This window comes from Pagrus major, chromosome 11, assembly GCF_040436345.1.
Source record: "Pagrus major chromosome 11, Pma_NU_1.0".
Taxonomy (NCBI): Eukaryota; Metazoa; Chordata; class Actinopteri; order Spariformes; family Sparidae; genus Pagrus; species Pagrus major.
The window spans coordinates 33,712,245-33,735,941 of record NC_133225.1 but is presented as its reverse complement, the minus strand read 5'-3'; the positions used below and the strand labels follow the sequence as shown (position 1 = coordinate 33,735,941).

Genomic DNA, 23,697 nt, shown 5'->3' with positions numbered 1-23,697 from the left:
TATTCAGTACAATGGTAATATTAATGAAAATAGTACATACCTCCATGGAATTCATATGAAATTATTATTTAGTATTATAAATGTATAGATAGTTGTAGGTGTTTTAATATTTGTCTCACTACACAGGTTCATTTTGATTGTTTTTTAAATGCGTTCATGTCATATAAGCTGTTGGAATATTCAGGGTCTCCACTCCTCAACCTTTGAGCTGAAGAGCTGAAACCCTGAATTCATGAAATCTATCAAAGACGTTGATATAATTGTACTGACAGAAACATGGTGTCAAAATGATTTGCTTACTCACTGTCCTCCAGGATATAATGATGTCATGGTGCCCTCTATAAAATTAAAAAACATACGCAAGGGCAGAACATCGGGGGGGGGATCTTGGTGTGGTATAAAGGAGATCTTTGCCGTCAGATCTCACCAGTAAAACAGGGTAAATCACACATTTGGTTGATTAGATCAAACCCTAGGCATAACTGATAGGAATCTATATCTCTGTCCAATTTATATACCCCCAGTAGATTCTCCTTATTTTGAAGAAGACATTTTTGACACTCTCCATTCAGAAATTGCCTACTTCCACGCCCAGGGAAACGTGCTTCTAACTGGAGATCTGAATGGACGAACAGGAATCGAACCTGATGTCATGGACCCACAGGGCAACAACCATGTATTTGGTCAGGCCCCCCTGTTTACCACACCAACCATCACCCGTCGGAACAACCTTGACTCTGAAATAAATCAAAGTGGCAGGGAGATAGTGCATCTCTGTCGGGCCTTAGGCCTGTACATAGTTAATGGTAGGTTCAGAGGGGACTCTTTAGGGAGATTCACATACTCCTCAGCTCTCGGGTCTAGTGTAGTAGACTATGCAATCACTGACATGGACCCCTCCACTATCAGTACATTCACTGTCAGACAGCAATCCCCCCTTTCAGACCACAACCAAATAAATGTGTTCTTTAAACTCTAAGATCAAATGAGTGGCACAAAAAGGGAACCCAGCAAGCTGTTTAAATTAAATCCTACTTACAGATGGGCCCCAGACAGTGGAGACAAATTCATCATGGCCTTGAACTCACCTGATCTGATGAATGACATATCAATATATTACAAAAACCAATATGTCTCTACCAGAGGTGGTGTAAACAAGGCCATTGATGATATCAATATGATATTTCATAAGGCAGCTCTTAAAGCTGACCTCATCAAACAAAAACGGAAGCCTGTTAAAAGGCAAAACGCTGACAAATGGTTTGATCAAGAATGCAAGACCATCAGAAAAGACCTGAGAAAAATAGCAAATGAAAAACATCACCAACCAAACAACCCAGCCCTACGCAATGAAGTTTTAAAGAAATATAAATGTACAATTAGGAACAAAAAACAAAATTATACCCACATGAAACTTGAAGATATTGAGAATGCCATTAATCAAAATCAATTCTGGGATATGTGGAACAAGTTCAACACAAAGCAACAGACATTACCCATCCAAAATGGTGACATCAAGAGCACATTTTGAAAATCTGTACAAAGACATACCAATAAATCAAATCAATTCAGATCAATGTATTATACAAGAAAAACTCCAAACATTAGAAGAAACAATTAAAGACAACCAAAACCCCCTTGATTTCCCAATTACTTGGGAAGAATTGGTCACACAGACAAAATCTCTCCAGCTGAGGAAATCTTGTGGTCCAGACAGCATTAAAAATGAAATGCTCAAATGCAGCACCCCAGAGATGCAGGGTGCAGTGTTAAAGCTGTTCAATATTGTATTACAGTCGGGATGTTTTCCTGACATCTGGTGCAAAGGGCTCATTTCCCCCATTCATAAGAGTGGGGACAAATCAGACCCTAATAACTACTGTGGCATCTGTGTCAGCAGCTGTCTAGGTAAATTATTCTGTAGTATTCTAAGTAAAAGAATACTAGATTTCCTTGAGGAACACTCCATCTTGAGTAAAAGTCAAATTGGCTTCCTCCCAAAACACTGCACCACCGACCATGTATATACCCTTCGCACTTTAATTAACACACATGTACACCAAACAAAAAATGGTAAAATATTCACTTGTTTCATTGATTTCAAGAAAGCTTTCGACTCTATTTGGCATGAAGGGCTCTATTACAGGCTTCTACACTGTGGTATAGGGGGCAAAATGTATGATCTGGTTAAATCAATGTATTTGGTAAATATGTGTGCTGTTAAAATTGGAGACAAACAAACTGAACTCTTCACCCAGAGAAGAGGTGTAGGCCAGGGTTGCAATTTAAGTCTTTATTTAAACTTTATTTTATGTATATAAATGAACTTGCTGTTGAGTTGAATAACCTGAATTTACGGGTAAATTAAAGAGCTGAGCCCAGAAAAGAGTCCCCTATGTCAGTTGGTACTGAGGCTAACTGTCTCCTCTCAGACACAGTCTGACCAGCCTCACAACAACACTGCTCTCCAAACACCAATCAGAGTAAAGCAAATTATAACACAAAGTAAAGAAACCTATCTGGAGAGAAGAAACTAAAAGCCAAAGTAGATCAGAATGTTATCTAGCCCTAAAAAGAGATTATGAATTAGCAGAATATCTCTCTACTGTCAGAGATAGAAAGCAGAGACAGATCCTCACCGAGTACAGGCTCAGTGACCAAAAACTGACAATCCAAACAGGAAGACACAAACAATCATGGCAACCAATAGAAAACAGAACATGTGGTCACTGCTCGACAGGTGAGGTTGAGACAGAGATGCACTTTCTCCTACAATGTAAAGCATTCAACGAAACCAGGAACATTTATTTTAATAAATTCAATTTGGTAATCTCAGAGTTCAAAGAGCTGAACAACATATCAAAATTAACATTGTTGTTAAACTTTCATGCCAATAAAGCCCCTTTGAATTGAATTGAAACAAATTGAGAGAGAGAGAGAGAGAGAGAGAGAGAGAGAGAGAGAGAGACAGAGAGCATAGCAAGGAGGGAGAAACAGCTGTGGAGAAACAGTACTCCCCTTCCGATCACTCAGCGGCTGGTGAACAAACTCAGGCTCGATCACCTTCAGCCGATCCTTGATAAGAATGCGGCTTATTGGACAAAGCTAACACTTAAGCTCCACGGAGTGGTGAGGCTTTAATCAGCTTGTGATAAGCACAAGGAAAAGCAAGCAACAAACTGTTTTACAGTGTAAAACTAGCAGCAAATAGGACTTGGCGGTCCACAAACTCACAAACAATGTAGCTGAAAAGCATACAATACACGGTAACTTCTAGTATCTGCCCAGACACTAAATAAGCCTCACTTGTAGTGAGTGTCTTCATTTATTCAGCTTCCTTGGTGTGGATTAAAGGCATTGCAACGTCCTGCAGTGGCTGTTAAAACAGCGAGTTGTTGAGGGCAAAGAAAATGGGTCAAAGCAAGTGTTTTCTGAGGGGATGAGAGGCTGAGTTGCGCAGCTTTTCTCTGGATCCGGAACGTGTTCGGTAAACATGGGGCAAGTTAAAGACTGTGGCCTAGGCGGGTAAAATCCAAATGTTTGTTTGCTCCCTTTTAGTAACAGCTGCGCAGGCAAAGGCTAATGCTTCCAGCAACCCATTACGATGGGACTGCTATGAAACGGGTATGCAGCAGAAGATGTCTACAATCAATACAGTTTCAAGGTGGGCACCCAAGAGTTGTACCACCAGGCAGTGACTGACCAAATGTAAAGCTTGGTCACAATTTTCCATCGGTTCCAGATTAATGAATTTGAATAATTACCAGGAGTTTTACAAGTGAAAACAAGGAGTTACAAGTGTTTTTGCAGGACATTTTGATATCACAGTGAAGTTGACCTTTGCTGGTTTGGATATAAAATGTCATTACTTCATAGTTTTATCCTAGTGGACATTTTAGTGAAATTTGTCATAATAAATATATAAATTCCTGAGGTGTTCTTGAGATACCTTGTTCACAAGACTGGGATGGACAACTTGAAAACATAATGCCCATGGCTATCACCAGCACGGAGGCAAAGAAAATTGTGTTAATAAAATGTATAACAGTAAAAGGATAGGAGTGAGAGGTCAGGCTGTAGTCATCCGTCTATCAGTCTCCAGAAATTAGGCAAATCGTTTTGATCTTAAATTTGAGGAGTCTCATAAACTCTGTAGGATCCCATAATTAGCCCCCTTCAAGATAAAATAAATCCCTCTAGAGTCCTTTTTTACATTTCACACTAAGCTCTCTCATGGTTTTAAACTGACTCCCCACGATTAACATTATGCAGAAGGTTGAGAACTGCTGAGGTGGACATGCTGCAGTTACCAAACCAAAAAACAAACCTCTAAAAACAAGGAAACACCAGTTACACATTATTGTTTCTGACCATGCTTCATGTGCTCTCACAGAAAGAAAGCAGATAAAAAGAGCATATTCTTACCAGATACTGGATGCCGTTGTCATCAAAGTGTCTGCAGCTCTGAGGGAAGCGGTTCAGTAGGACTTTGATCAGACTCTGATACCAGGCTGGACTCAAGGTTAGGAAACAGTCCTGCAGCAACACAGCACACACTGCCATTACATCAACCTGCCTGTCATTCATCAAAAACCACATCTGAGGACAAGTAAAACATAAGATGGATCATCATTAATGAAGTCCATCTGCTGTTATGGTTGCATGAGATCAACCAACATTTTGATTGAGATTCTGTGTCTACTGATGACATTTCTCAATCTACAATTCTTGGGTTGGTTCACTGTAATAAAATAAAAGCCCTATATCACCTACCAATAGTGGTATTAGTCCATGCTGATTAATTGGTTTGATTTGTCCAGGTTTTCACATATGGGTTCTGCTGCAATCACATTACTCTGGGATTTGGGTTGAACACTTTTCATAGAGGATATTTCTTCAGTAGAATGTAAGTTGCTATGAAAGCTGTTGGCAGTCTGTAGATTATCCACAGTAACAGGGACAACATTTTTGTATGTTCCTGTTGAATTTTTTAATTCACAATTCACATCTATTGGGTTGTGATGGAGGAATAAATCTCAGATAGCATTTCACTTACAATTAGACACACTGATATACAGGTGGCTCATATTAGGTTTAATACAATTAACAGCATCTATCAACTATCTGAGATATCAAGCAATGTTGACATGTCCGACACCGCCACCTCAGCTAAAACTACAGCTGTGTATCACTACTGATATATATATATATACATATACATATAATATATACATATACATATATATATATACATATACATACATATACATATACATATGTATACACATATACATATATATCAGTCAAAAGTGTAATTTTAACATTTTTTTTCTAGAAAAATACATTGCTCCACTGTTTAATACTCTTGCACTGTTTATAACAGAAATATGCCGTAATTTACATTACAGTCAATACTGTAATTTTTGCATCTATTGTTTGTAAAAAATACAATTCGTCTCTGTTAAGTTTACTAACCTTGTATTGATAACAGAAATATGCTGTAATATATAACAGCTAACATTGTAAATTTTGCATTTATGTTTTGGAAAAAAATATATTTACAGTTTGTGGCTGTTAAATGTAGGCCACTCTGTGTTCCTAATATTATCGTGTCATCACAGTTCCTCAGTCATCACACATTTCCATCTTCACATTTCATCAATAAACTCGCAAGAGTGGGCAGATTCAAAGGTCTGAATCGAGGCAAGTACTCTACTTTTTCTTATTTTTTTCTTATTTCTATGCTGTTTTACTCTTGTTGTTCTGAGATTCCCTGTGACACTTCCTCTCCAATGTCAAGATTGGACGGAGGTCAATCAGGGTCATCGCTGTCCAACGTCAGATTGGATGGAGACCAATCACGCTTCGGCATGACATTGGAGGGGGGCCAATCACTGCGCTTCTTTCTGGTCACATTGCTTTTGAATGACATTGACCTGCTAACGTCTCCGTCTCGAAGCACAAACCTACTTCTGATTCACAGTAAGTACATTCAATGTTTTTATTTTCTGATCGAATGGTCATAAATTTTATATTTCCATTTGTCTCACTGACTAATTATATGATTTTGTTGGTAGGTCATGACATTATTTCGCAACTTCAGTCATCGTAGCTAGCCGTCGCTAACATAACTACGTGTAATAACGTTACTGATATCACAATGAATGGAGACACTTGTGTATAACTTTATATTTATATAGTTATAATATTCTGAATATTCTGATTCAAGTAACGTATCATTTAGCTAAACATTTACATTCGCTGATGACCTGTTTAACGTCTTTCTAGCAGTGGCTAAGTTTTGATATCCAACGTTAATGTTAGCTAACGTCGGTCTTACAGCTACATGGCTATGGTTAGATAACCAACTTTAACATTAGCTAACATCGGCCTCTCTAAATCATGTCCAACCAACTGAATTTACCACAAGTGGACTCCAATCAAGTTGTAGAAACATCTCAAGGATGATCAGTGGAAACATTATGCACCTGAGCTCAATTCTGAGTGTCATGGCAAAGGCCGTGAATACTTATGTACATGGTATATTTTCATTCTTTATTTTTAATAAAGTTGCAAAAATTTTAGACAAACTTCTTTCACGTTGCCATTATGGGGTATTGTGTGTAGAATTTTGTGGAAAAAAATGAATTTAATCCATTTTGGAATAAGGCTGTAACATAACAAAATATGGAAAAAGTGAAGCGCTGTGAATACTTTCCGGATGCACTGTATGACCATGGTTGGATAATTGCACAGGACAAGTGAGCACATCTTTGTAATATAAAGATAAGATGCTGTGTAGCATTAATCAAAAAATATAGCCTGTAAATATGGTAATTGCACAGAGATTGGAATTTCACAGTACTTGTTCAGCACACTATGTTTATGCTGTGATTCATAGTTGTAACCACTGTTATTATTTCCATGTTGTCTTCAGATGAGGGGGAGTGGATGGTGAGACTGAGGACATTCGCCAGCTCTGGGGTTTGGCCTGCTGGAGGATGCAACAGACCAGCCCCGAGGCAGTGCAAATGGCATGATCTCTACCAGAAGGTAAAGTACAGCAAAATATCCACCTATTACTCATGACCATGCATATCACTAGATGAGAAATAGTTATTCTGATGGTGTAGATAGTATTAATCTGACCATGAACTGTACACTGAGTGTCTCACTCCAGGCTGAATACAATTCTGATTGTTTCAGAAGGAAGAAATGCCCCATGCAGGCCCGTGGACGAACCACCCTCTTTAGAGGGTCCATGACCTGTAGTGTTGTACTGTTAAGATGACCATTAGAAAAATTACATTTTGCATGTTTACATTGCTGTTATGCTGTTGCTGTTACAGCAAATTATACTTTCTTGTATGCATGAGATACTTTCTCGTGCGTACGAGAAAGTATCTTGTGCACAGAGACAGGTGGGACAGGCGGGACTGCTAAAACAACAGCATTATGACATGTGCTGACATGTGCTGTCATAATTTTGGGCATGTGAAGAAAAAAAACTTGCTCACGAGAAACGTTTAAGTTTTTTCCCAGTTTTTTTTCTTCACATGCCCAAAATGTCTTCACATTCCCTGTCCTGGAGCGCAGCAGAGAGGGACGGACTCTTTGGCAACTAATTGATCTAGTAATCATAATCGATGGTAGAAATCCAAGATTAGATTTAGATTTAAATTTAGATTTATTTTTCATGTAGTTCGTGTATGAATTCGCTACAGTGGACACGACTGTGCTGTCAGGTGCACACCGCTTACTGGAGACAGCGCACAGAGCGCACTGGAGACAGTGCAGTCTCCACACACACACTCTGCCTTCTCCAGTCAGCTCATCTGGATCATCCTCACCACCTGTGAATATGGATTGTATGATTTATGAAAGCCTGTAAATAAAGTCAGTGACAGCTCTCACAGAATCGTTACACTCCATATCCTCATTGTGAGTCCTAATCACGATGCAGGCCAAGTTCACCTCAACTACACTTCAATGAATAAATAGTGTTCACTTATCAAACTTCCATTTTCAAATGATATCCCAGGCTGAGGAATACCACTGATTGCTGCGCATAATTTGGGCATGTGAAAAAAAGAAACTTAAACATTTCTCGTTCCCACGAGAACCCAGAAAGTATCTCGTTAGCATGAGAAATGTTTAAGTTTTTTTACCCCATGCCCTTTTAGGGGCTCCGTTAAATTAAAAAAATTAAAAAATATTGTGATATACATTTTTAAAAAATATTTCTCACCACAACTTTATTGTCAATGAAACAACTTTTGATCATATAATAAATTGTTATCTCTGCTCTCTCCCTGATGCTGGTGTTAGATCCATTGATGCAACTCAGTCCATCCAACCTGGTGAAACCCTTGATGTGCACATACAGTAACATTTGCTGCACCCCTGCATCAACAGCTACAGGATGGGACAGGAGGAGGTAGCACCTTGGAAACATCTTGACTTATTAAAGACACTTTTATGCCAACGGACATTTCAAAACCTTGGACTTGTATCTGCCTATGGACTGTAGTAGTAAGCCAGAGTATACCTGGTAATTCTATTCAAGCATATTGTATGACCCCAAACCGCCAGTTCAACTTCAGTAATCTTAACCATCATAATCATCTGTAAGTATCATACTGAGCACTCATTTATTTATATTTTAAAAAAAATGTGCTTAATGTTCATGATCTTTCAGTCATTAAAATATTACATACAACTTTTGCCTTGTATGTATTTTACATTGACATTCTTAGTAGTGTAAGATGGTTTTTACCAAAACAGGCTAAGAGATGTGTTTTGTGCTAATTATGTGAAGTGTATTAAGATTTTAGATTACAGGTTTTAGACATTCAGTGCAAGTAACTAGCCTAATTAACAGTGAAAACATTACATTGCATGATACATTTTACATTAAAAGTCATATTTAATGGCGAAACCTATTTATTTGACATTTTAAGGTGACTTACGAAGAATAAAGTAATGTTTTATAATACAGACTGATAAATGCATATTAAAACACTGTCATATTTAATGGCACAAACTATATGGTATAATAGTATAAATAAAGAAAGAAAAGCCTGTTAATTTTACGGTAGGAAACCTGCAGAATTTTACCGTAATAAATACAGTAGGCCCTTTTCTGCTATTATGGTAGAAGGATATTAGTACTACTGCTACTAGGTCAGAGTTTAAAACCATATTTTACCATATAAATACAAGTTTTTGCCATATAAAAATTGCCTCTGGGCAAGTTCTTAAGGTGAGGTGTGGTCAGGTGCATTGCTGGTGCACTGCTATGTTGAGGCAGCAGAAAGTGACTGTGCCAAAGGCGCTGTGTGTTTCCTGCTATTTAAAGCATTATTCACACAGTAAGATGCGCCCAACACTGGTGGGTTCACAACATGTGTACACTCTGATTTTACAATGTACAAGTGTATAAACATTTCTTTGGCAATGGAGAGTTGAGGATGAGTTCAGGAGTCTCATAGCCTGGGGAAAGAAGCTGTCAGTGGATACTTCTGTATCTTTTGTCAGATGGCAGCAGGGTGAACAGACTGTGGCTGAGTGGGTATCATCTTTTGGTATCCTTTGGGCTTTGTGCCGACATCTCACTTCACTGATGTCACTGATGCTCTGTAGATGGTACCAGTGATGTTTTGGGTGGTTTTAATCACCCGCTATAGAGCTACCTGTCCTGGGCCGTGCATGAACCAACCCAGTTTGTGATGCTTCGAGTCAGGATGCTTTTCTATTGCTCCTCTGTAAAAGTTGACCAGAATCTTGCTCTGGAATTTAGCCTTTTATGATTCCTTGTTATGATTAGAGAGGCTGCTCTCAGTCATTTTAAATGTTTCCATGGGCAGTACTGTCACTTCAGCAAATATTGCGGCACAAAGGAGAACAGTCTAAAAAAAAAAAGAATAGTTCCAAACAGCAGCCAAGAAGGGGTATTAAGAACATGTACAGTGCGTCCTACAATCCCAAAGCATTTGGCAGTGCTCACTAGCAGCAGGACAAATAAGCACATTTTAGTTTAGGTTAGAGGTAATCTTACCAGCTGTGGGTCAATCTCCCCCACCGAGCGGCTCTGCACAGCCTCCAGCAGCTCCTCCAGCTCGCTGAATGACAGCTTGGTCAGCTTCAATTTGTCCAGGGCAAGGTGCTCTCCATGAAACAGCCTCCTCCACAGGTTATCTCTGCGGCAGTGGCCCATCGCCTGCTCCACACTGGCCTGGATCTGTCTGCGGGCTGATGCAACCTCGTTGTTGAGCAAAGGGAACAGAGGGGAGCTGTAAAGTAGCCCCTGAACCTCTGGTCCACCCCCTGCCAGAGGGTAAAACTCATTGCCATCACTAGGGGCCAAGGCTGCTGCAGCTTCAGATGAAGTTTCCTCCCAGAGGTCCTGCTCACCACCACGTGACCCACAGGTCTCTGCTCGATCTGGGGGGAGCCGGCCTCCCACTTCGCCAGGATCACGGTGGATCTGAGGAAGTTTCTTGAAACGGCGCATGTCAGCAGTGAGGCGGGGGAAGAGCTCTCTTTGACTGGTCATGATCACGTAAAACCGCAACCTACAAATAAAGGTAGATCATACATCAGGTGATTTTGGCTTATCACAGAAATATCACTGTACATGTTTGTCTGTATGAGTAACAACCAGCCAGTTATGACTAATTCATAAAGATTTATTATGCATGACTGGCTCTTTGTTTATAGGGATCCTCAGAAGCTGATGCCATGATATTAGCTAGTCTTCCTTGGGTCCGATTTTAACCATCATACTCTATGTAATTTTTGCCGAACAGTGGCCACTGTAGCCTCAAATAGTAATTACACAATATTGGTAGGAAACTTTTCATGTCCCAAGATTGTTTTGAGTCAGTAGTTTTAAAAGACTTATTTGTGAGAGGCAGAATGTGCTACTGTGCAAGGACTCAACACTGAGAGAGTTAGATAGAATAAATATCTTGGTATCTGGATAGATGATAATCTCACATTGAGATATATAGACAATCTGGTCAACACATTATGTAAAAATTATCAGTTTCTTATATCGCCATAGAACTAACCTTACTATGTCAGAAAAGTAAATTTGAAGCTTTTTCTCTTATCTTTTTGGTTATGTTGATGTTATTCATTTATATGCATTTATCTTCTTGTACTCATAGGCCCTTGGATGCTGTCTATCTCTGTTCTTAGGTTTATTATAGGTGAAGGTTATTGCACCCATTTGCATCCTGTATGAAAAAAAGTTGGGTGGTCCTTGCTGTCTCATTGACATGATAGACATTTGCAGGGCTTGAAGCAGGAAAAAATCCTGTGCCTGAAAATTTTTTATGCGGGGGGGTTCCTGGGCTCCACTAGGTGGGTCCGGGGGAAGAAAATTTTGAACATTTGCAATCCAAATGAATTAATCTGGTGCACTTTGAGAGTATCAATCATGTATCACATCAACAAGTTGGAATGACAATTTTTAAGTTTTTTAATTCAACATTTTGTTGAACTATCCCTTTAACATGAGATCAAAATTCAAAATGCTGTCAAAAATTCTGTTTTTGAGATAGAAATCTGATATTTCCCAAACATCATCTACCATGACTCCAACATTTTGTCAAATTTACATTCATAGAAAAGGTGGCCTTTTTTAGCTCTTCAGCCAGCTGTCTCTTGAACTCGGGGGCAAGGCCGTGTGTGTTTAAGCAACTAGCGTGTTGTTGTTGGAAACCGATAATTTAGCCAACGCATTTTTGTCTTCCGCTAACTTCTTGCACAGCTCCACAAGTGGCCGGGCCATTGTGAACGAGAGATCGTGTTCAGCTATAAACGCAGTCATACGAATTTTCTGTTCACACACACGGTCGGTCATAAATGTAGCTGTGGTGCCTGTAGCCGTCACTCCCGGTAAGGTCGATATGTGGGAGAGAGCACGCACGGACGCTATGTGATGCTATGTGACGCTATGTGACCCGGGTCTGAAGCATGTAGAGCTAATACTTTTTTTCCCGCTGCTGCCATGCAATAGTTTTCTGGAGCACGGTACACAAAAACAAGCTCCTGGCTCCTTCAGTTTTTGACACCAGCTACGGTGAGGCTTTCCATCTGCTCCGGCCTCCTCTATCCAACCCCAGCGCCACTTGTTTTTCACTCCCGCTTCCCATCTTAAGGTTTCTTGCCTGGTTTAATATACCTGGCATCCATGCTAGCAGTATACAGTAAACCAGCTCCTCACTGCTCGCTAACGTTGTCCGAGGTGCCTGAAAACTTAAGGCCCGCCCTACTCTGCCTCTAATTGGCTAGAACTCCTTGGTTACCTTGAGTACCATTGGTAGTTGGAACTATCACTTTAAACGACTGGTTGCAGTTTGTTTTTTTTATCATGTTGCTGTGGCAACATGATTAAAAAAAAAAAAAACTTCACCAAAATATTTCTACGCCGGATTTCCGGCACCGTGCCGGAGGTCTTCAAGCCCTGCATTTGTTTTTGTTTATTTACAAGGCCCTTATTAAGTTGCCATCTTATATCACATCTTTTCTACTTTGGTCCTCTTGAACACCTAAGACTGTCTAATACCGGACCAACTCAGTACTGAGCTTTGTAGATCTGCTATTAGTTTCAAATTAGGGTTGGGCTGATGAAAGATGCCATCGTCCATCGCTGATGGCTGACAGCCATCAACAACTAATCCATGACCATCGTAACATCATGATTCAAAAGGCTCCCCACCAGAGAACACAATTACGTGGCATGTCCCCTCAGAGTTGCCGTAGGGCAAGAGTTGTTGTTGTTTGTGATATGTGTGGAGAGGAAATGAAAAGAAGTATGTTATTGCTCAGCGCACTAACATTACGTCTCCATGTCCCTTTTATTATTTTCTTATTACACCAGTGCACCTAGGCGAACCCAAGACACTCGGTTAAATTTGTGGCAGCAGTGTTTCTTTTCCCACGAACAGCTTTTTCTCTCTTAGTCGTGCCGTTATACAGTTTCCTTAGCTTAGCTTCCTTGGCTAGTCAACCAACGTTGTTTTATGCATATGAGGTTTAACAAAGCTAAGCTACGGACAAGTGGTGCAGAGACGAGGAAGCTTTTAAACCTGGCACAGGGATGTATGTCAGTCGTCTAGATATATATGTATATATGTATATGTATATATGTATATATATATATATATATATATATATATATATATATATATATATATATACATATATATATATATATATGTATACATACACAATACTGTGCAAAAGTTATAGGCAGGTGTGAAAAAATGCTGTAAACTAAGAATGCTTTCAAAAATATAAATAATAATAATGTTTGTTTTTATCAATTTACAAAATGCAAAGTGAGCAAACAAAAGAAAAATCTAAATCAAATCAATATTCGCACTGTCAGTGCCCGGGCCCTATTGTATCTGTAAGGATTATTTATTATTTTTCATCGTTCTGCAAAGTAAGCGGCTTTTTGGAGGCCTGAACATACCCCAAAACTCACCAAACTCAGAACATACGTCAAATGTGGCGAAAAATTTGATAATTCAACGTCATTGAGTGTGGGCGTGGCCAGGGGACTCTATAGCGCCCACTGGAATATTTCAAACTTGAAGACCCGCCTCCCACATGCAGCTACATTAACGCAATTCGGTGCGCATATGGATCATGACCAGATGCACAAGAAACCCTCTTGGACTCATACTGTCAGTCCAACAGGAAGTCGGCAATTTTGATTCACAGCGGCCATTTTGTCAAACTTTAAGCCCCACCTCCTACATTGACATACATGAACGAAATTCGGTACGCATATGTATCACGACCAGATGCACAAAAAACCCTCTTGGACCCATACTCAGTCCAACAGGAAGCCGGCCATTTTGGTTCAAAGTTCAGAACGTCGCCATTTTCTCCCATTTAAACCCATTTTTATGCCTCGTACTTTAACTAACTCCTCCTACAGATTTCACACCACATACTTCACAGTCACTAAGTATCATCCTCATACCTTGATGATGAAAAGTTGTCAAAAGCTTTTGCCTACGTTATTCCTGGTGGGCGTGACAGTCCGGTCAATTTCAATGCTTGGCCATTGTAAGAGCCATTTCCAAGTATGGTGTGTGTTGGACACAATTAGTCCCCTAGATGGCACTGTCGTATTTTGTGTCTCCGTATCCCATTTAGGTAGAACCTTTCCACTGGCAACGGGCGAGCACACATCTGGCCGCACGCCCTCCGATGGCGCCACAGCCCGACATACGTGGATCGAGGGCCCGTTCATCACTGCTTGCAGTTTTAATTGGTGTTACTACCCTTTGCCTTCAAACCAGCATCAATTCTTATAGGTACACTTGCACAAAGTCAGGGATTTGTAGGATTATAGTCAGGTGTACGATCAACCAATTATACCAAACAGGTGCTAATGATCATCAATTTCACATGTAGGTTGAAACACAGTCATTAACAGCTGTGTAGGAGGCTTAAAACTGGGTGAGGAACAGCCAAACTCTGCTACCAAGGTGAGGTTGTGGAAGACAGTTTCATGAGACAGGTCATACACCACGGCAAGACTGAGCACAGCAACAAGACACAAGGTAGTTATACTGCATCAGCAAGGTCTCTCCCAGACAAAGATTTCAAAGCAGACTGGGGTTTCAAGATGTGCTGTTCAAGCTCTTTTGAAGAAGCACAAAGAAACGGGCAACATTGAGGATCGTAGACACAGAGGTCAGCCAAGGAAACTTAGTGCAGCAGATGAAAAACACATCAAGCTCATTTTCCTTCGAAATCGGAAGATATCCAGCAGTACCATCAGCTCAGAACTGGCAGAAACCAGTGGGACCCAGGTAGACCCATCTACTGTCCGGAGAAGTCTGGCTAGAAGTGGTCTTCATGGAAGAGTTGCAGCCAAAAAGCCATACCTCTGACATGGAAACAAGGCCAAGTGACTCAACTATGCACGAAAACATAGGAACTGGGGTGCAGGAAAATGGCAGCAGGTGCTCTGGACTGATGAGTCAAAATTTAGAATATTTGGCTGAAGCAGAAGGTAGTTTGTTCGCCGAAGGGCTGGAGAGTGGTACAATAATGAGTTTTGCAGGCAACAGTGAAGCATGGTGGAGGTTCCTTGCAAGTTTGGGGCTGCATTTCTGCAAATGGAGCTGGAGATTTGGTCAGGATTAATGGTGTCCTCAATGCTGAGAAATACAAGCAGATACTTATCCATCATGCAATACCATCAGGGAGGCGTATGATTGGCCCCAAATTTATTCTGCAGCAGGACACAACCCCAAACATACAGCCAATGTCATTAAGAACTATCTTCAGCGTAAAGAAGAACAAGAAGTCCTGGAAGTGATGGTATGGCCACCACAGAGCCCTGATCTCAACATCATTGAGTCTGTCTGGGATTACATGAAGAGACAGAAAGATTTGAGGAAGCCTTTATCCACAGAAGATCTGTGGTTAGTTCTCCAACCTACCAGCCGACTTCCTTCAAAAACTGTGTGCAAGTGTACCTAGAAGATTGGTTTGCTGTTTGAAGACTAAGGGTGAAATATTGATTTGATTTAGATTTCTCTTCTGTTCATTAACTGCATTTTGTTAATTGATGAAAATAAACTATTAACACTTCCATTTTTGAAAGCATTCTTAGTTTACAGCATTTTTTTCATACCTGCCTAAAACCAAGCTAACAAATTTAGTTGAACTTTACAGATTCTGTCAAGAGGAGTGGTTAAAAATTCAGACAGAGGACGACCAGAAGCTTGTGGATGGCTATCAAAAGCACCTAAATTGAGGTGAAAATGGCCGAGGGACATTAAACCAAATATTAGAATTAATGTATGTATATTTTTGAGCCAGATGGTTTGGTCTCATTTTCAGAAGACCTATAATACATTCATTATTGAACCAAACTTAATGTTTTTTGTGACAAAGTAGTATGTATTCCACTCCTTCACAGCATAAATTAGAGTTGTAGAAATCCTTATCAACATCTATGGGTTGGTCAGACCAACCCAAAAATATTAAATTTAAAATGATGACAGATGTGATGGCCGTCGGCCATTTTGTCCCTGTTCTCTTTGTGTTCCTCCATTTTAGGTCTGGCTGGTTCCTCCCCTCTCGTTTCAGACACCTGCTCAGACTCTATATAAGAGTCCTGGAAACCAAGATGGCTCTCTCTCCCTCTTGGATGGCAGATGCCTCCTGGGCACTCAGCAGGGTCATTTGACTTTTGGTTATGTTTGTTTGGTTCTTGTGGTTTTTTTGTGATCACACCTGCATCCATACACCTTACACCTCACCACAGATTACTGATTTTCACAGAGTAAGTTTGATTTGAGTTGTCTTTATTAAAGTTACATTACTTTTAACTGTCACTGTGTGGACCTCCCCCTTCTTTGTTATGCTCTCCCACAAACTGGGCATAACACAGAGAAAAGACAGAAATCCTCACATTTGAGAAGCTGGAACCCGCAAGTATTTGACATTTTGCACAAGTCTCTTCATTTTCTGTCTATTACCAAAAGGATCAATTGTATGATGGTTTAAAAACTTATACACTTTTTTTTTAAACCCATCTTAAATGTATTACACCGGACACTATACACCATGTAAGTGTGATGAATTATAATCTAAAACTGTTTGAATAGCCTCTTCTCTGACTCCCCCCACTGCATGTGGTGAGAGTCACTGTGTTAAGGTGCAGTGCTCTGGTCTCATCAGTTAGTTTTTTTCAATTAGTGTTGTTATTAATTAGTATTTTATCTCTTTAATCTATTCTTTCTTATCTCTTTACCTCAGCAAATGCCTCTCCCCGTCTGACTGTTCCTCAAAAGGAGCAGCATTATGACACACCACTAGGGACACGTCAAAGTCATCATGGTGGTGCAGGCCCTCCAGATCCTTGTAAGAGCCCGAACTTAAGCAGGAAAGAACAGAAGAAAGATTAGGTTGAATAAAGCAGCTTACTTTCATTCTTTTATATTCATTCTGTGATTCTGATGTATTTTTACCTGTTCCACAGCGCCACTAGAGCGTACTCATGCAGTTCAGGCATCCCTTTCTTGTTGTCAGTGGTGACTGTAGACTTGGACATGCGGAGTGGCTTCATGCTGTAGGTGCTGGCGTGGTCAGTGATGTAGTTATACAGCTGATGAGCTGTTATCATCCTCGTGGAGATGGAGAAACTCCCTGATGAACAGAAGGATCAGAGGGTCTCATAAGGCTAATCACAACATCCCAGTTCTTCCTGCCCCATCCACAGAGCTTTAAAATTCTTCATGTGAAAACATGATGCAAATATCTATCTTTTATCTCGTCAGTGAGTCAAAAGGACCTCCTGGTAAGGCTAACACTGGGGAAATACACAAATACATAACACAAAGAGCATCTCTTTTCTGTGGCAGTGAAACAATTTGAAATAAGATTAATAGCTAGACTCACATTCACGACTCAAGGTAAATACAATAAAAAAAATTAGATAAAGATATATTGAAAATAGAGAGGTGAAACTAGTCCAACAACACCAATCAAAAGTTACAGTATTTCCGGGTGGTGTACTCCATGTTGAATGTGGAATTACCACCTATGGTCTGAAAGGAACACTTCACCCAAAAATGAAAATTCAGTCACTATCTACTCACCCCCATGCTGACAGAAAGTCGGGTGAAGTTTCATAGTCCAGAAAAAATTAACTTCAATGAGCCAATATGTATATTTTCAAGTGAAGTGGTTGAGCTTGTGCACCCACTTCAGACAGGGTGCACACTAACTTTTCTCTATCGTGTGAAATGTCCATTGAACCGCTGACCACACACACATCTGTAATGTAATACTGTACAGCGTTGTGAAATACTGTTCTGCAGAGGGTGGGGACAGAGCATGTAGCTACCCCTAAAAAAAACTCCTTAAATCACCTCAGTACTTATTCGCTGTCATCAAAATTGACTTAAAATGTTTAATAATGTCTTAATGAAAAGTTCAAATTGTATCACTTTGGTTAAGGTTAAGAAAATTATTCCTGTTTTTGTTACATTTGACAGTGTAATAATACTTTTAATGACAAATTGTACCACTGTAGTTGAAAAATACTCACAGTTAAAAAGGTTGCATGAGAGCCAATGTCAAAATCAACCACACATGACAGTTTAATGTAATGTTACCACAAAAAGCTAAATAGTATCTTCAAGTTTGATAATTAGACTTGCTATGACATGTTTATGACAGGTTATGTTGTAATGCCAAGCTGTCATAACAAAGACACCTCAAACAATGTCAACTGTGCAGTTAAAGTTATGTAATTGACTGAGTTACACTTCATGACAAGTCATAAACATTTGTAAAGATGAGAAAGACTAAAGCTAGTCTTAGGCACACCTCTTTAAATAAAGTGTTACTTAAACATAGTTCTTTGTGTAACTGTAATTATAACAGCAAGAGCTAACTTTCTACACTGTGAGTTAATCACATGGCATTCTGAGGGATACATTTGAATGATACTTTGCTCTTTCCAGCACAAACCTTTAGTGATTCCACGGTGATTCTGCATATCAAAAGCAACTGGAGTTGCAAGGAAACCTGAAATATCACTTTACACCAGTGTACCTTGGAAGACGTGGTTTCGGCCAAATTTGGGAATGTCTGGGTGATGGGAGATGAAGTCGTCGAGGAAGTCGGTGAGCTGGTAGCCCTGGCGTAGAGTCATGTGGCAGCCGACCAAGTACTGGTGAACCACTCGCAGGTGGAAGTCGTAGCTGAAGGAGTGAACATGCATCAGGTCCCGTACCTTATCACACTCCTCAGTGAAGAGCATAGAGAGCTAAAACAGAGGGGTGGACAGTCATTACCAGCAGAGAATGACTAGTGGACAGTCACAGAGCAAAGGAAGTGACAGTAAACAAGCATTTTCTCAATTGCAGAAGGTACTCCAAACTCAAGTCTGCCCATTTTTATGACACAGCTCACTCTGGAAAATTATGAGATTCTGCAAGATGAGGCTTTCTTTCTCTAAATGGTTATCTGTATAATCATCCACTAGCGAACCTGCTTTGCATTTGAAGGGGCATACCCCCCCTTTCCAGCTGCTCCCAGGTTTGACTACTTTGTGCTTTGCACCTTGCTGCTCTGTGACTCCCATTGCTTCTTGGTGAGAGCAGTTTGTATGCTAATTTAATATCAGATTCAAAATAGCATCTTTTTTCAATTAAATCTAACCTCAAAAGGGGGCTGACAAAAGCATTAATTGCGAATGCAAATGGCTGCAGTGAGAGGCTATGGTGTGCAGTTAATTATAGCACAATAAGAGTTTGCAGGAAGAACTAAATGTTACTCCCGGGTTTACTTTCATCTGAGCCATTTGCCTGGAACATCTACAATTAGGCTTAATCAAATTAAAGAGGTAAGAATTACCGCATAGCTCTCTTTAGCTACAGAAAAAGCCTGTGCCTTCTGTATATCTCTGTCTGGAGCCTTTCACCACCTATCCCTGCTTCAACATTTGCTCAGAAACAAGCAAAGTGTCAGGAGACCTTTACTGTCATTACTACCATCATTTCAGATAAAGAATGGAGAGTCTTCTCTTTCTATGGAACCAGGAAACCACTTAGGACTGCAGACATTTCTGTAGCTGGGTAGTACATTTCCTGTGTGTGTCCTCTTGACTATCAAGTTAACATTTATTATTTTCTAACCTGTAATCCCAAAGGATTCATGTTCTAGTTAATTAAACACACTGTGTATCTTTGACAAGAACTACTTGTTATGGGGAGTCACAGGGCTACAGCTCGTCGCCTGTCAGCATAATTCAGTGGAAGTGAGGTTAATGACAGTGGCTACATTAATGGGAGAGTCTGTAATCATTGGGGGTCATATGAAAAGAAGAGTACACAAAGCAGGTTGATTGAAAAGAAACAACATTCATGACAGGAAAGCCTAAAAATGATGACATCCACTGACATTTCACTTCAAGGTTGCACCACTTTCTGTCCTGGAAAAACAGAAATATTTAAACATGTACTTTTTACATTTACAAACACTGTAATTTTTTATGGCAGCCCTGGCAGCAGGGTTCAAAGTGAGCTGCAACGATCTATCTGTGAACACAACACTACAGTAGTCTAGACAACTGAAAGTAATGGGTTTTTTTTTTACGTCTTCCTTGGATAAAAATTGGTAGTGAGCATCATAGCGATGATTTTCATCATCAAGTTGTGAAATGTTACAAAAAATTACAATGTGAAATATTACATTTCACATGTGAAATGTCAAATTACAGCATGTGATTTTAATTAGACATCTATGATAACTTTTACCTCTGCTACTTCCTGAAAAAAAAATTATCTGTTGCTTTGTCATATGATTATTTTTTTCTTTGTTTTTCTTAGTGCCTAATTTCAAATAGAAGGTAAGACATTAGATGCCTGTTTTCATCCTTATCAATGAATGGTGAACAGTGTAAAGACCAGGGACAACAACTATAAAAATAAATAAATAAATACTAAAAATGAGAATTTTGTCAATAAACCAAACATTTTGGCCCTGTGACTAGATTCCCTACATGCAAAATGTTGTTCCACCTGTATGTGCCTTTATCGTACAGTGGGTCCAAAACTCTGAGACCGCTGGTCAAGATACATTTTTCCATCTTCTGAGAAACTTTGTGTATGCTGAGAAAGCTGCTCTATGCTTAGAATAACAATTTGACCTCTGACACATGCATTTACTTTCTGAATCATCAAACTTTCTGATTAGTTCCAAGTTAACGTGACAATATGAGACATTTTAAATGAAGTCTCAGACTTTTGGACTCCACTGTACATAAAATGAACTGTGTAATTGTTTCCATCTTTGCCAGTGTTTACAGGTGAAATGTAAATGTGCCAATATGTATATTTTACAAGTGAAAAATGGTGTTTCACATGTGATCAGAAAGTGAAATTTGATTTACATAAATTGGGAAATGATATACATAAAAATGACTTTTTATGAATATAATATTAAAGGATAAGCGCATGCAAAACTGAAAATTCAGTCATTATCTAGTCACTCCCATGCTGATGGAAAGTTGAGTGGAGTTTCCTTGTCAACAAAACATTCTGGAGCTTCACAGCAAAACAGCGTTGCAGCATTCTAATAAACAACTGAAGTAGATATGGACTTGTTTTGAAATGTAAAAAAACAACAGTTTGCCCAGCATAATCCAAGCCTCCAGAAGCCCCGAGATCCCAAATTGATTTGAAAAGATGTTATTTAATTTCTTTTTTTGATGGGTGCAAGAGCTTGCTCGATCGCATGTCAATCGTGTAAATAACTTCTTTTTAAATCAACTTGGGATCTCAGGGCGTTCAGAGACTTGGATTTACTGAACAAGCTGTATGGAGCCATTTTGTGTTTTTTTTCTCTTTTGGTTGTTTTTTACATTTTAAAAATTCCAAGCTTCTTCAGGTGTTTAGGAGAACGCTGCCATACTGTTTTGCGGTAAAGCTCCAGAAATGTCTTGTGGATGACGAAAACCATCAGTATGGGAACGTATAGAAAATCACTAATTTTTCAGTTTTGCATGAACTTTTCCATTAGATCTCAAAATATTGGAATCAACTACCCACTATATGTGCATAATTAATTGAGTTTGACAATGGAGCTCCCCCCTCATGGCCGCAGACCTCAAAGTCCCCCCTCTTTTTAGCACATCCAATCACTGACTTGAACTCCATAGTTTTGCCCAATTTGAGCCAGTGGGTAGACTTGTAGAGTTCAAACAGAAGAAGCCCTAGAATTGAACTCTGGGTAACCCCACACTTTTGGTCGCTCATGTGTGTAGTTATTGACACTGAGTAATCATTTAAATAGTATTTGGAACAATTCAGTGCCAGGAAATCAACCCGATTTTACAATCTGTCCACATGATCGTCTATAGCGAGCAGAGCAGCAGCAGTTTTCAGCCCTGTGTTATTCAATGATTGACCCTTTAAACCCAAAGAGATACTGAAACTGATAGTCATACAAGAAGGCCTGGAACAAAGTCCTCACTCTAGGCAACCCTCAGGCTACCAAAGATGCATCAGAAAAATAGCAAGATTTTCAGAGAAAGGGCAGAGGGCACAACAGTGGTTGCACGGACACTGAAAATCACAAGCTTAGACAACCACGACACCCAAACCAGCAAGCACAGAGACGGACAGCCTATTGAAAGTCAAGGAGGAAAAGGAAATCACAGGGGAGCTTGATACGGGCCTGAACTAAAAAAAAATCATATAGGACATCTGCCCGAGAAAAAAAACAAGCTTTAAGAGACTATATCCAGCTTACCCTGGTACTTGCTTTACAGTCAAGTTGTGTGTTGCAGCAACTGTAGTTCCCATAGGTATGAAAGCACATTTTATTACACACTGAAACCTGTTCATTCCCGAAGAGACAATAACACAGACATGTAGATTTGTAAAGGAAGAGACCAGGACGGATGGCAGCAAGCAGAGCATTGGGGAGGGGTGAAGCCTGATTGTAGTGGGACACCCCTCCCTTGAGAATGGCCGGGACATACCGCACAGTCAGATACTGGGGTGGCATCTGGGAACGGCTTGCAACGAGGTTTGGAGAGGAGGCTGCCCTGATGGAGAGATGACATGAGGTGGGACTAGGCAGACAAACAGACACACAGACAGATGGATGGGAAGGAAGACTGAGGATATACTACCAGAATAAATAAGAACAAGGATTTCCATGCTAAAAAAAGAGTACAATGACATACATTACATACACAGATTAGAGCTGTGGACCTTGATTTGATAAGACTGGTGCCCTGAGAATAATATAGGAAAATCATATCTGTTGTTTTCACATTTCACTATGTGTGGAAGGGACTGAACCAACTTTTTAAGTAGGGGAGAAGTTAACTAGCTATATTCATTCAGTTCCGCTGCCATGGCAATCATGTATGCATAATATCACCTTTTTAATTATTATTTACTAGCATATTGTCAGAGCAGGAGCCCACTGCTTTCTTCTGTGCTATGGGGTAACACTTTATTATGACAATCATTAATAAATGGTAAATTTAGAGTTAATTAAAGTTTAGTTAATTAGTTATTTCACTGTTAACAAACAATAAAATGCTTTAAAAAATGTATTAAGCAATTGTTTATTGTGAAGTTGCAACTAATGGTTAATAACTACTATGTAGTTCATCAATAAACATTATTTGGATGGCCAATATAGAGAAACTGATTTTGTGTATTGAACTTTTACAACTGCTTAATAAATTATATATAAAACAACTACTGTTTCTTAACAGTCAAATAACTATTAACTAAAGTTTAATTACCTATACATTTACCATTTATTAAGGATGGTTATTATAAAATGTTACCAATCTATTTCAATGTCAAGGCCGTGACTTTTATAGTTCATTTAGACAATGCCACTGAGGTTACTGGAACAAACCTTGGACTCGTAAGTAACATTTATCATTAAATAAGATTGAGACACTGTTGAACACTTCTTGCAGAGAATACTGATTGAAAAACTGTATGCATTCATAAGAGGATTGCTTTTGGCTTGTGAGCATTAAAAAAACAATCTGGATCCTCACACATATAAAGTGATTAGATATAGAACAGAAATGTTTTAAAAGTTGGGAGAGTAAATGCATTAAACAGGTCGGATGTGTCAACTGGTCCACACTGTTATTAGATCAAAATAGTA

General features: G+C 39.5%; 2 protein-coding genes across 4 annotated transcripts in view; one reads left to right on the top strand and one right to left on the bottom strand.

Annotated features, from left to right (window-relative positions):
* The window catches only part of hyi (hydroxypyruvate isomerase), a 55,541-nt gene extending 46,818 nt beyond the window's left edge, over window positions 1–8,723 (top strand). The window contains exons 11-15 of one of the 2 annotated variants that reach the window (XM_073477053.1): window positions 4,394–4,522; window positions 5,622–5,703; window positions 5,801–5,982; window positions 6,938–7,053; window positions 8,329–8,723. The gene's annotated coding sequence lies outside the window, so the exon portion shown is untranslated. The remainder of the gene's footprint in view (window positions 1–4,393; window positions 4,523–5,621; window positions 5,704–5,800; window positions 5,983–6,937; window positions 7,054–8,328) is intronic. The other variant, XM_073477054.1, reaches the window with a different exon arrangement.
* szt2 (SZT2 subunit of KICSTOR complex) overlaps window positions 1–23,697 on the bottom strand; it is a 225,559-nt gene that overhangs the window by 8,727 nt on the left and 193,135 nt on the right. For both annotated transcript variants that reach the window (XM_073477051.1, XM_073477052.1), the window contains 6 exons: window positions 22,538–22,603; window positions 18,604–18,817; window positions 17,013–17,190; window positions 16,796–16,918; window positions 10,058–10,574; window positions 4,426–4,536 (listed from right to left, as the gene is read on the bottom strand). In XM_073477051.1, coding sequence (XP_073333152.1) covers window positions 4,426–4,536; window positions 10,058–10,574; window positions 16,796–16,918; window positions 17,013–17,190; window positions 18,604–18,817; window positions 22,538–22,603 — 1,209 coding nt within the window. The remainder of the gene's footprint in view (window positions 1–4,425; window positions 4,537–10,057; window positions 10,575–16,795; window positions 16,919–17,012; window positions 17,191–18,603; window positions 18,818–22,537; window positions 22,604–23,697) is intronic.